Source organism: Onychostruthus taczanowskii, unplaced genomic scaffold (genome assembly GCF_017590055.1).
Source record: "Onychostruthus taczanowskii isolate IOZ18803 unplaced genomic scaffold, ASM1759005v1 scaffold31, whole genome shotgun sequence".
Lineage (NCBI taxonomy): Eukaryota > Metazoa > Chordata > Aves > Passeriformes > Passeridae > Onychostruthus > Onychostruthus taczanowskii.
Window position 1 is genome coordinate 1,370,915 of NW_024500461.1, and position 12,495 is coordinate 1,383,409.

Consider the following 12,495-nt stretch of genomic DNA (forward strand, 5'->3'; position numbering starts at 1 on the left):
TATCCACAATAGTTTCATACTCTATAGCAAGATCTTCCTTACAATTTACAAGGTAGTTCAGTTTGCTCAGTGATTGTGTAGCTCACAGGGTGTAGATTTGTTTAATTATTAATAATGAACCTTGTGATACTTGGCTATGGTGCAGTTAGTAAGCAGAAAAAGAAAATGTTTCAATTTTATTCGTGGTGTTTTATCTATTGTTTGGTCTGTTAACTTTTGATTTCTACATTTCTCTATTACCTAACTAAAAGGAAAGAAGACAAAGAGCAAGCCATAAATGGTGTAAAGAGTGAGCAAATAATGTTACAGGAAAAGCAGAATGCCATTAATTTATTTCTTTCATTAAATTTGTTATCTGTGAAAAAAAATAGATCAGCTTTTTGGGAATTGAATTTTACAGAATGTTCCCTCTGGCTTTTCCAATTGTTACAAGAAAGGAATTTTTTTTTTTTTTTTTCATATGAAATACCATAGTGTTCCACAGAGGGAGAGGCATCCTTCAGGGTGGCTTTTTACAAGAGACTTTTTTAAAATATCAAAGCATTAACTGCATATAAAAATAATTTTCAGCTGTTAATGAGGGCATGTAAAATTTTTATGAGATGAAACCCAAGTCTATCTGAAAAGTAAAGACTCAGCTTTTACTTGAGAATTTGTTTATATTCATCACAAGATGTGGAGCCTGGACATTGGTTTTGCTAGCATAATATTCCCAGAGGCCAAGAAATCAGACTTTGGAGTCTAGTTTCTAGAGACCTTTACATATAGACACAAGAATTTAAATGGGCTGCTTGGGGTTTGACACCCAATAAAACAATGTTTGGGTGTAGCCCATAAGACTTGGTTCTAAAATTATAACAAATTCCCAGGCTCATATTGGATGATTAAGCTGTCCTCTGTAATGAATATCTAGACATTTCACACAAAATATTCATTAATTCAGTCTTCTGAAAGGCTGTGGTCACAACTACATGGCTTTCTCTCTAGAGATATATATTCAAAATAAATAGGAAATTTAGCCTCTGCTATTAAATTGCACAATAAAATATGATTTGTTAGATAATTCCAAATAAACACACTGGATAACTATGGAAGAACCAGATGAATGTTCTATAGGTTTATAAGTAACCCAGCTACTCTAGTGATCAGAAGTATTGAGCATAAGCCCCCTAAAGCTATTATGGAAAAATAAATCCTGAAGATTCAATTCTGTACACTACCTAAAACACATACACAGATGTCATTCACTGCTTTCCCATAACAAAAGTGAGCAAATATTTGAACATGCAGTATGCATGTTGAAATTCCCTCCTTTGACCCTTAAAATAAGAACCACATATCTACTTTGAGTAAATTTCAGGGTGCTTGGAGAAAGAGAACAGGACAGCAATGGTAAGGCAAATGACCTCGTTTCAATTTGATACGTCTGCCTCATTGACATCCACTTCAATGACACTGCTTTGACACAGAAATTTGTTCTTTTTTCCAGTTCCATATAGCTTCCAGAAGTTATCATGATGGCAGAAGTTTCTTCACTGCATTTGACATTGAATTTCTCCTTGATTTATGAAAAGTTGGGTTAGTCTCCATGAATCTGCTGTACTCATTTTACACTGGTAAAAATAACTACTGAGACATTAATTTCAAAAGAGTATCTTGGGGGTGGACATGTAGTCTCTGCTCAGAATCAATGACTTTTGGCCTAAATTTAGTGAGTCTAAAATTTTACCTTGGAATCTAAAATTACTATATGAATTTAATTCTGGAATTGGATTTCTGAGGGTGCAGATATGAACATCTGGCAGCCCATTTCATTCATAAAAGAATGAGGCCATGAAAAAATGTGGCCTTGAATGTTAAACTAAAAGTATTTGGGCACACAGTTTTGCTGCTGGCTTACCAATTAGGGTTTTTCTGCTTTATACAATATTCTTGGGCCAGAATTCATGCCTATTTTTCTTATTTAGATTCTTCAGGAATCCTGTGACATGCTAATTTGCAAGATGAGCTATAGAAAAAGCTATTTTCAGAGATTATTACTGATGTTATTTGGGGCAAACTGAGTGACAGCTACTATTTCTTCCCTAAGCTGCTGTGAAATTTCATCTGTTCTTTACCAGTCGGAGCCTGGTAAAAGTGGGATCATTCAAAAAATTCACAGAATTATTTGTTGTACAGCTCTGGATGATCCTGCATGCTTAAAAATATAGCACACAGTAATAAAAGACAGTTGCAATGAAATATGTTATTAAAATAGCACTTAGTCAATTTAGGTGTCAATTTCTTGTTTGTTTCAAGATAATTCTGCAGATGAACTAAAGCAGCACATCACCACAGTGTTTGAACACTTAACTCTTCTTGTCATACCGTGAATAGTCATGTAGTGGAATAAGGATAATTAAATATGTCACAAGAACAAAATCCAGCAACTGTTGAGAATAGGATTGCAAGAATGAAACTCTGGGACATGACCAGAAATGGAGCAGATTAAGTGGAAGTTGGTTTTAGAAAAAGAGGCCTTTCAGTCCATGCTGGTATGATAATTGACCATGGGCCAGGCTCCTAGCCAAGTCTGCTGCCCTGGCAATGCGACTGACAGCTTCTTGCAAAGGGATGTGACAAAAAAGGAGATAAATACTAAAGCTGTGCCAGCTTCACTCTGTGCTCCTCACAGTGTCCGGTGAGTCTTTAGCCCAGCCAACAATGCAAGGGCTGCACTCTTTGTGCACCCAGAGCTGTCATGCGAAATGCAGAGTTTGAGTGTGAAAGCAGCTCAGTACTGCATTTTAGGTATTGTTTTGAAAATCTTAAGCATATGGGGTTTTGTGTTTTTTAATTTTCATCTTTACCTGTATGCAAACTATATCTCCCCTCACCCTCCTCATCCCTCCTAGACAGAAAACAGAATCAGTGTACCTTTGGTCAAGTCAAGCCTGGATATTCTGGGAAAAATCAGCTTTTCTGTTTTATCTTAGTCATTGAAGGTTGAAAATAGGACTTACAGTTATTGTAATTTTTAATCATGGAGTTCTTCCAGTACTGCCTAACTTCTTCATACTCCTTGGGCTGTATTCTCTATTTCAGAAAGTATTGCTGATAAGAAGTATTTATATAAAAGGTAATTTAAAAATTATTTTTATGACAATACTGACATTAACACTAACACTTAGATTGAGGGTTAACGGAGTTTATCAGAGTTCTGTGAAAAAGACAATTTTCTGGTAAAAAAAAAATGGTGAAAACCACGGTTATTTTTGTTATCAAGTACAAAAGCAACATCAGTAAGAATGTCAGTGCCTGAAGTCCTTTAGTCCCCTTCAAAGAATATGTATTTAAATTTGAAAGTTTTGCAGTAACAGTCCTTTTGCCTGTGATGGTTCTGGTGCAGTCACCTGGAAAACAGTGGTAGAAGCATATGAAAGAAATGGGAGTAGCAGTGGACAAAACAGCAGATTTTACTCTTGTAGATACAAATAATCAATAAATGGCACTTTCAGGAATCTGGGCAGCTCAGGGACATGGATTAACTAAAAAATCAAAGTTCAACAACAGTCTTCATAAAAATTACATCAGGTTTGCAATTTAAATCCCCAACAGCAGCAATGCAAAACAGAAGACAAAATTCTACAAGGAATTTACCACAGACTCCTTCTTCTATCATGTCTAAATACTGAAGAACTTATCATAAATTTTGCTTTTGCATGAAATATTTTGTTTTCATAGCCTTGATTTGTTAGGTGACATAAAGTGGAGTTGTTTTTTTTTAGCTGGTTTATTTCGTTTAAGTTTTAGTTTTAGTTTGCTTTTAGCTGGCTTGTTTGGTTTTGGTTTGTTTTTAAATTAAGAATTCATTAAATTATCTATCTGGTTTTGTTTCTCACATTTTCAAAGCCCAAGATATGTTCAGAAAAAGAACTGGAAAAAAAAAAAAAAAAAGAGAATGAAATACAGGCTGTCCTGAACTGTAAGACCTCCTCAAGTAACCAAATGATAACATCAGTAATAATTGAAACTAGAATCACATTTTCACCCCAGAGGATCTCTAACCCATTTTCACAAGGATTGAGTCAGACTTTGATTTCAGCACTTTCCAGAAGTATGTAAAAAGTGGCTTCTGTCTGCAGAGACAGATGTTCTAGAGTTTTGCTAAGTCCTCATAATTTATCTCCCAGCACACCAAACCCTCATTGCCAGAGACAGAAATAAACAGAAGGACATGAATTCCCACCTCCTCGATGGGCAGAGGAGTAATTGAACATGGACATTTTTTTTTCAAGCAATAATTTTTTAGATTTTTTTACCAAAGTTTTAATAGATTTCAAAACCACTGTGATATATTTAATATTCTAAGACTGGATATTAAACTGGAATAACAACTACATTTACTTATGTGCCTTAGAAAATGGTGGTTACTGATACTGTTTCCATCACCTTTCATGAAAACAGAAAAGTTTATTTTGGCTTGAACTTAACTCTGCACCCCACTGCATATTTTAGAAAACTGATTGCCTTTAATTTTGGATGTAAGTGCTATAGAGGACTCTGAAAATTATTCATACAAGACTAGCAGTGTTTTGAGACAGTCTAAAAGTTGGACAAAAGGTGGTACAGAACCATAGCAAAGTAATTTAACATACATATTAATTCTTTAGCTACAGTTTAACTTTGTGCTTATGAAAGGTCTCCAACTGAAATTTGAGTTACCAACGTCTTGTGTACTAGGACAATCAAAGCATTTCATATACAGGAGATTATATTTTTAACACTTTTCTGCTAATCGGTTTTCAAGATACACGTATCTTCAAACATGCATAGCTTACACTCGAGGATGCAGCTGTGTGGAAAAAAAATTTGTTTTTGAACAAGATAAAGGCTTCAGATAAGATTTTTCAATTGAAGAAGTACCAGGCCATGTTTCATAGTTTGTTCTTTGTTAGATATATGCATAGAGACATACATATGTCCTTCAAGAAAGTCTACAGCTGCAAGGGTAATTGGTACACGCATCACTTGACATTACTTCAGAATTCTTGGTAGAGTGTGAATTTCACATTTTGCATAAGAAAAAAAAAAAAAAAGGTCCTTAGAGGGAAAATTCATCAGTTCAGAAATCTGCTATAATGGTATTTTTAAGTGAAACTTAAATTAATAGCATGCAGTTGGGAGAACCAGCAATTCCTTCTTTACCTTCTTAGCTATCTGTATGAGGTGTGATGAGTTTAATTAATGATGTTCCAGAGATATTCATTAGAAACATTCCTTCAGGTGACATTCCATCAGTAGGATGCTAACTAAAATAAGAATTTAATGCACTTCTTGTTCCTATTAAGTTCACTTGTACCCTCTACACCTTTAGCATAGCATTTCTAGCAAGACATATATTCAAAATTCATACCAATGTTCCAGTGCAAATTCCTTTGCTTAATACTTACACCTTCACATTAAACACACTATGGGCGGAGTAGAAACATGGTTAGTATTGCTCTTCAACACCACAAGAAATATTAGGCATCACCAGACACATTATGTGTTAAAGCTCAGGTTACTTTGTTCAGTGTCAGTGTGTACGACTAGCCTGTTACATATACTTAAATATTTTAGCTTGCCTGGCCTCCAGAATTTTCTCCCCTTTAGGGAAAAGGGAGATGTTCCAGTCAGAAACAGATTGCTATCACCACCCAGAGGCCAGCTGCATGCAATTGCTATAGAGCTTCTCCTAACTAGATGGGCATCGATGGCAGTGTTGGTGATCCAAAGAAGGTAGCATGTAAGACAAAGAGTATGAAGGGTTACTCCTTGGGAGTGGACAGTGTACCTCCAGGGATTTGAACTGGGAAAGTGGGATCACCTGGTGGGCTGAAGCAACTGATACCTCTTGTTAAGTCCACCAGCTGCACACCTCTGGTAGACAGTCACCGCACTGCACTCAGCCACACAGTGGGATTGTGAACATCAGTCTAAAGCTGTGTGTGATGATTTCTGAGCAGGCACACACAAAAAAAATTAATCGTGATTAATAATAATTAATTTTAATTATTATTAAATAATTAAATAATTACTTTTTTATTAATTAAAATAATAATTTTAAATTATTATTTAATTCTAATAATAATTTTAAATCAGAATTGTTCTTTTGAGTCAAAATTAGCCTACCTGTTATCAGGTAAGAAATGTAAAATATAACTCTGGGGATATTTTTTAAATGCTAAGATCAACTATGTGTGACCTGACTGGGAGGTTGTGTTCTTCAGGCATATTTGTACAAGGCATGCACTACCGAGCATCCAGCAGCGATATCTGATTTCAGGGCTGTCATGGTGTCAACATTGTTTACAGTATCGGCAAGCTTCTCTTTATTTATCTTTATTTATTTTTAAACTTTGACTACCGAACTCTGTTGACAGCAAAAGTCCTGTCAAAATAATGAATGTGTGAGCAAAATAATAAAATTATGAAATTTGAGAACAAGTACATTTTCCTTTTTTTTAAAAATGTATTTTTAGTTTTCTTGCTTTGTTGGCATGCTGTAGCAGTAGGGAACTTTACTAAATAGAATGTCCACTTAGTCCTTCAGGTGCTTGAGTTTTTTTGGGTTTTAACTTCTTTTTAAGAAGTACGTCTCTGATTCTTAACTTGAGCATTTTTGGAAATCCCATTGTGCCACTTAGTATTTACTTTATGCTGTTGTGACACAGATAGGGAGGGGAGTGAGGAGAGGTATTTCACACAGCAGTGAACCAGGGGGAACTCTGTGAGATAATTATATAGGCCTCAGAAACAGAAGCAGCAACCAGTCTTTATGCTGAAAGATAAGGCATTTTCAAGATGACCTAAAACTTCTGGTGAACTTGAGCTCCACCCCTCATGTATTTTGAGCCGGGATAATACACTGATTTCATGCATTAAACCTACTGTAGTGGGTAAACAGTCTGTTTCCTCTCATCCCTTATTCCTTTAGCTCTAATGTGATAAATTGTTATGTTCTTCTTCTGTAAGAACACAACACTAATTCAATAACAATCAGGAAACAGGTTCCTAAATTAATAATGAATATAAAACACATTATAGAGTTCCTCTTTGCTATACAACATTCTTATAAAGTGAATGGAAGAATATCCTGAGTAACTTGTAATGGGTAAGCCTACTAAAGCAGTAAAACAATTTCTTAAGTGATAAAATAACATTTGAAGATGGTGTATGTCTTAGCTGACGTGCATTATAATACTCTGAATCATGCACACTGAAACTCAAGAAGGATTTTTAAATACACGCCATCATGAGCAAAACAGAAGATCCACTACAGATGATAGAGACCTTCTGGAAAGCAGAATGAACTTGTTTTTTTCTTTTGCTGGCACAAACAGTACGTCTCGTGTTATCACTGGTAAGTTTCTCAAAGCAAGAATGCCTTTCAAAATAAAATACTTGAGGAGTACTCTGGCTACGTGTCTCGCAGACCTGTAAGTCACAAATACTTTGAGGTCTTCTTTTTCAGTCTCGCCGTCGCTTTCGGTCGCTGCCAAGCGCTGGCGGGCCCGGACGCCCCGGCCCGGCCCGGCCCCGGCAGGGACCCTCGGTGCCCCGCTCCAGCCGCTTCCCGGAAGCTCCGGGGGGCGGTGGCAGCCGGGGGCCGGGCCGGGGCGCGGGCGGGGCAGCTCAGCTCGGCCCGGCCCGCCGCGGGGGCAGTCCTGCCGTGCCCCGCCGGCCCCGGGAGCCGCTGCCGTTCCGTCCCGTGCCGGCCGAGGGCGTTTTGGAGCCTTAGGGAAGCCAGTGCGTCCCCTCCCCATTGGAGGCCGTGGAAGATGGGTTTCCTGGGCAAGCTGGCCGCGCTGCCAAAACTTAGCGGTGTGGTGGCGGGCCGGGGCGGTGGTGCCTGGCGGCGGCCGGGCCGGCCCTGTGCGGGCGTCCCGCTCCCGGCCCGGGCCACCGCCACCCTCCGCCCGCCGCCCGGCGGCCGCGCCGCCTCCTCCCGGGCGCTCGGCAAGTACGAGGAAGTTTTTCGGTCCTGCCTGGCGGAGCCCGAGAAGGTCTGGGGAGAAGTCGCCGAGCAGATCCAGTGGTACAAGCCCTGGGTGCGGACCCTGGAGAGGGACAGCCTGGGCAGCGCCTCCTGGTGAGTACCCGAGTGCCCCGGTGCCGTGCGGAGGCGGGGCACGGCCGGGCCCGCGCGGCTCAGCTCGGCTGTAGCGGGGAGAGAGGACTGCCTGCCCGGGGGCTGCGGGCTGCTGCGCTGGGGCTCGTGTGCTCACCACAGAACTGTCCCAGCATCTTTCTGGGGTTGCCGGTGTGCCGTCTTTGTTGGAGGAGACGGCTGCGGAGCTTGAAGAAGTTAAGTGATTACACTTGATTAATGATTAAAAGCAGCATGGAGCGTGTTGGGGTGAGGGCATGTTAGCGTGCGCTCTGGCAGGTGTGACATGTGCTTGTGTGAGTCCGTGTGTGGCTGAATGGTGTGGATGAGTGCGCCTGATGCTCCCCATCCCACCCTTTATGGGTCAGAATTGGCAACAGGCTGTCGTGAACATGGGAAATCCGGCTTCAAATGCCCGGGAAGTCAGGCATATGAAAACACAGGTGTACAAAAAATGTGGCTTTCGGGATTGTTTAATCTCAGATACTGTCTAAGTACATTATAATTTAGACGTGTTTAAGGTAATGTTTGGCAAAGGCATTGGCGTTATAATATATATATCTTCATCAATGAATGGTGAACTATCCTAAGACAGAACATGATATCCTTCTTATAAATTACTAGATAGGATTTTCAAAACTTTCTCAAAGGTAGTGTTAAAATTTTGTGTGCTGGACAGGCACCTTTGCCTTTTTTTAAGCAAGTTTGCGTCATGCTTTTGGGTCTTTTCTCAAGAAGAAGCTGATGCAGAATATGAAAGGCAATGTAGGATAAGGGTCATCTTTGTTTGCTACATCCATGTCCTTTGCCCTTTTTGTATTTTTCTGGTTTGTTTTTGATTAAAAATGCTAATAATTCTAAAAATATAGTTAAAAGCATCAATAATTCTCATGTGCAAATTAAAAGATAGAGAGCCAGTGGAGTGGAGCTGGGTTTCTTATTGGTGTCTGATATCATTGCTTGACACCACTAGTAGTAAAAATTTATGCCTTAAGCTATATTATAAGTAACACTCAGCCATAATGGACTGTGTAACAGTGGATAGATAGGGTCCTTGAGACTTGTATCTCAAGGTCATGGCACTATTCAGAAAGTCTAGGTAGGATTGCCTGTATAATTAGGGTGTAGAAATGAGTGTAGAGAACAAGTCCTATGGGGAGCTGCTGAGGGTGCTGGGATTGTTCAGCCTGGAGAAAAGGAAGCTCAGGGGAGACCTTATCACTATAACTACGTAAAAGGAGGTTGTAGCCAGGTGGGGGTCAGCCTCTTCTCCCAATTAACAAGTGATAGGATCTTAAGAGGGAATGGCCTCAAGTTGCACCAGGGGAGGTTTAGATATTGGGATTATTGCATATCAGGAAAAATGTCCTCACTAGAAAGGTTCTCAAGCATTAGAACAGGCTGCCCTGAAGGAACTACTGAACCTGGAGGTATTTAAAAGTTGTGTAGATGTGGTACCTATGTGTAGATGTACAGATAAAGTGTAGTGGTGGACGTGGCAGTGCTGTGTTTGATGGTTGGACTTGATGATCTTAAGGTCTTTTCCAGCCTAATTGGTTCTGTTATCTTGTGATTAAAAACCGGTAAAGCTCATTGACTGTGGCATTCCCACAGTATAATGAAATCAGTACAGTGGTAATGTTGGAAGGACTAAGGAATGAGAGTATTATACAGGCAAATGGACATAGTTTTGCTATCAGATTCTGTCAAACAAGTGTGGTTTGATTTGCTGAGCAGGATAAGCTTGTTTGTTTAAAGTAACAGAGTTAGGCATTTGTAAAGCATTACTTCTCAAGTGGAAGTTATTTCACCTTATGAGAGGGAAAAATGGACCTTTATCCAAAACCCACTGCCATATTAGGGTGTAGGCACTATAGGGTATCAGGGACTAATTTATACAGATTTCCTGTACAAAATATGTGGTATTTACTAATAATAGTTAGTAAGTTTTTACAGGCCCACTGCCTTTTTTTCTGAATCTTAGGTTCTGCCTTCCCCTTAAGGGTGGGATGCCACAGACCTGTCTGAGCAGGTGCCCTCCAGAGGTCCCCTCCAACCTCAAGCCAGTTTGTGATTCTGTGTGATACAAAGATGCAAGTCTGTCGACTGAACATCAGGCTGTAATTGTTTGTATGCCAGGTACCTGTTGTTCTGTGGATAATAAAAACTTTAAGCAATTCAAATTTGTATAAACAAATGCCTTAATGTGCAACATGCAGTTTTATTTCTTTTTTTAAGTTCACTTTAAATGATAACAGGCTGTATATAATAGAAATGTACTTCAATGCCTCTGAAATCCCAAATGGTTACCAGCAGTCAGTGTGCTCAGCAGAGTGACAGATGGGCAAGTTCTTTGAGTATAAGAGAGAGAGAACATAGAAGAATTTTCTCTTCAGAGGACAGGCTGAAGAGAAAACAGACAACAGAGGCCAGGCATCCAAGCAAAAACATGCGTTGCTGGCTTAACAAGGTAAAAATGGAGTTCTGGGTCAGAGGTTTACCTTGGAAGCTGTTTATGTGGGCCTGAAAAATGGTATTAAGAAGTTCATGTATGTGCATCTTGAGTTAGAATTTGTTTCCTCTTTTGGAGACATTTTATTAGATCAATTGGAAATACCACTTTTTTCAATACGTTTGCTTTTGGTTGCAGAACCTGAGATATACAGAAGCAGATGCTTTTCGTATATTTTCCAGTGTAATCTGCTTCAATTGAAGAAGTTGAAGGAGGTTGTTACTGTATTCAGAATGTAGGCATAAGGCAATTCTTCCTCTCTAAATAATGTAAGAGCATGAAAGAAACTTGCAACATGCCCCAGTGTGTTTTCTTCACTCTCTGCCATTGGAAATACCAGCATTATGTCAGTGGAATGCAAAATGATTTCCAGAAAATCAGTGATCAGTGTCACCATCCCCTGACTTTTTTTTTTTGAAGCAGTAATCCCAGGTACTGTTCTAAACTGCATCAGTGGCTGATACAGCACAAAACATCTGGTTTTGCCTACATGAAAAATAATAAGAGCTATGAAGGATGGTTGCTCAAAAAAAGGATGAAGGAATTGAAATTGTTTGATCTAAAAGCCAAAATGGAGACCTAGGTTTTAAACCACATAGAATTTGGTAAAGAAGTTGAAGGAAAAACTTCCTTGAGCTGGCTTTGAACAGGTCAAAGCTGTCTTCAGTTGCAGCATGGGAAACATAGTCTTTAGATGTTAGAAAAATCTTTTTAATGCTGAAGTTGGTGAAACACTTGAACAGATTAGTTTGGAATCTTGTGGAATGCTAGTTAAAAGGGTTAAAACAAGTGTTTGTTTAGGAATGTGGAAACAGTTTTCTCTAACATGTGCAGGCAGAGGGCAATTTTGCAACATATGTTTTTCGTCTGATGCTAAGACATATGTGCAATATATAATCCCCTTTGAATTTTGGAAATGTTGCCCAGATTGCTATTCAGATGTTACTTACACTTTTAAAACTGTGTCAGGGTTGTTTTACATAATAATATCTCAAATTATCTGATATTGTCTAACATTTTATTCAACTTCTACTCTCATTTAATATAAAAAAAGTGAATGTCTGCTTTTTTGATCCTATCAGAACCTCTTTCCTTCTTAACAGGGTAACAAAGCTCTCTTCACACCTTCCAGATAGATTTGGTTTTTGATTAAACACACAGTTATAGCTCTTTCACAGCCTTGTTTGTAAGTGATTGCTAAAAATTCATGTTGATGTTGCCATGTATATTTAGAAGAACCAAAGCTCTCACGGCTGCTCATGTTTTGACCATTTAAAGTGAATATGCATAGCCCAGGTAATGTGTTCCCTTGTTAATATCATCCTACAGTGATTTGGTGGAAAAATCTGAATCTTACACAACTTTTATGACAGTAATACAGAGTTTCTCTGTATTATGTGAAACAATTCCAGATCCTTTATTGTTCTTATTGTTTTCCTTGTAGGGAAAGGGTTTTGTAGACTTTTGTACAGGATGGTTTGTGACTCTGAAGGTCCCCCACTTTCTCCTTATTAATGACATTGTAAAGGAGTTGCAGTAAGATATCTGAATCCTAAACATCCTAACTGGTTTTAATTTAATAATTGCCATTTTTAGAAAATAAAGACTATCCCATAGTGTATGGATATAAAAGTAATATATAAGATACCCTGATTTAGAGCATTCCTTTACTACACACGAGAAGTGAAGAAGGAAATACTATTTTTTTAACTAACAGTAAGTTACTTTAGGCCATCTGTTATTTCTAATTGCATTATAATAATATTTTACCACTGTACAGTTTTCCCCATAGAGCCTTTTGGAAACTCTCAACTGTGTGTTTTTCGTATATTGCTATTTTTGCTGCACAGAT

The 12,495-nt window shown here is 38.7% G+C and overlaps 1 protein-coding gene across 2 annotated transcripts in view; it reads left to right on the forward strand.

Moving 5' to 3' along the window:
- Positions 1–7,546: 7,546 nt before the first annotated feature.
- Positions 7,547–12,495, forward strand: part of ACSS3 (acyl-CoA synthetase short chain family member 3) — a 75,231-nt gene continuing 70,282 nt past the window's right edge. The window contains exon 1 of one of the 2 annotated variants that reach the window (XM_041409732.1): positions 7,547–8,113. In XM_041409732.1, coding sequence (XP_041265666.1) covers positions 7,803–8,113 — 311 coding nt within the window. In that variant the 5' untranslated portion in view covers positions 7,547–7,802. The remainder of the gene's footprint in view (positions 8,114–12,495) is intronic. The other variant, XR_005953054.1, reaches the window with a different exon arrangement.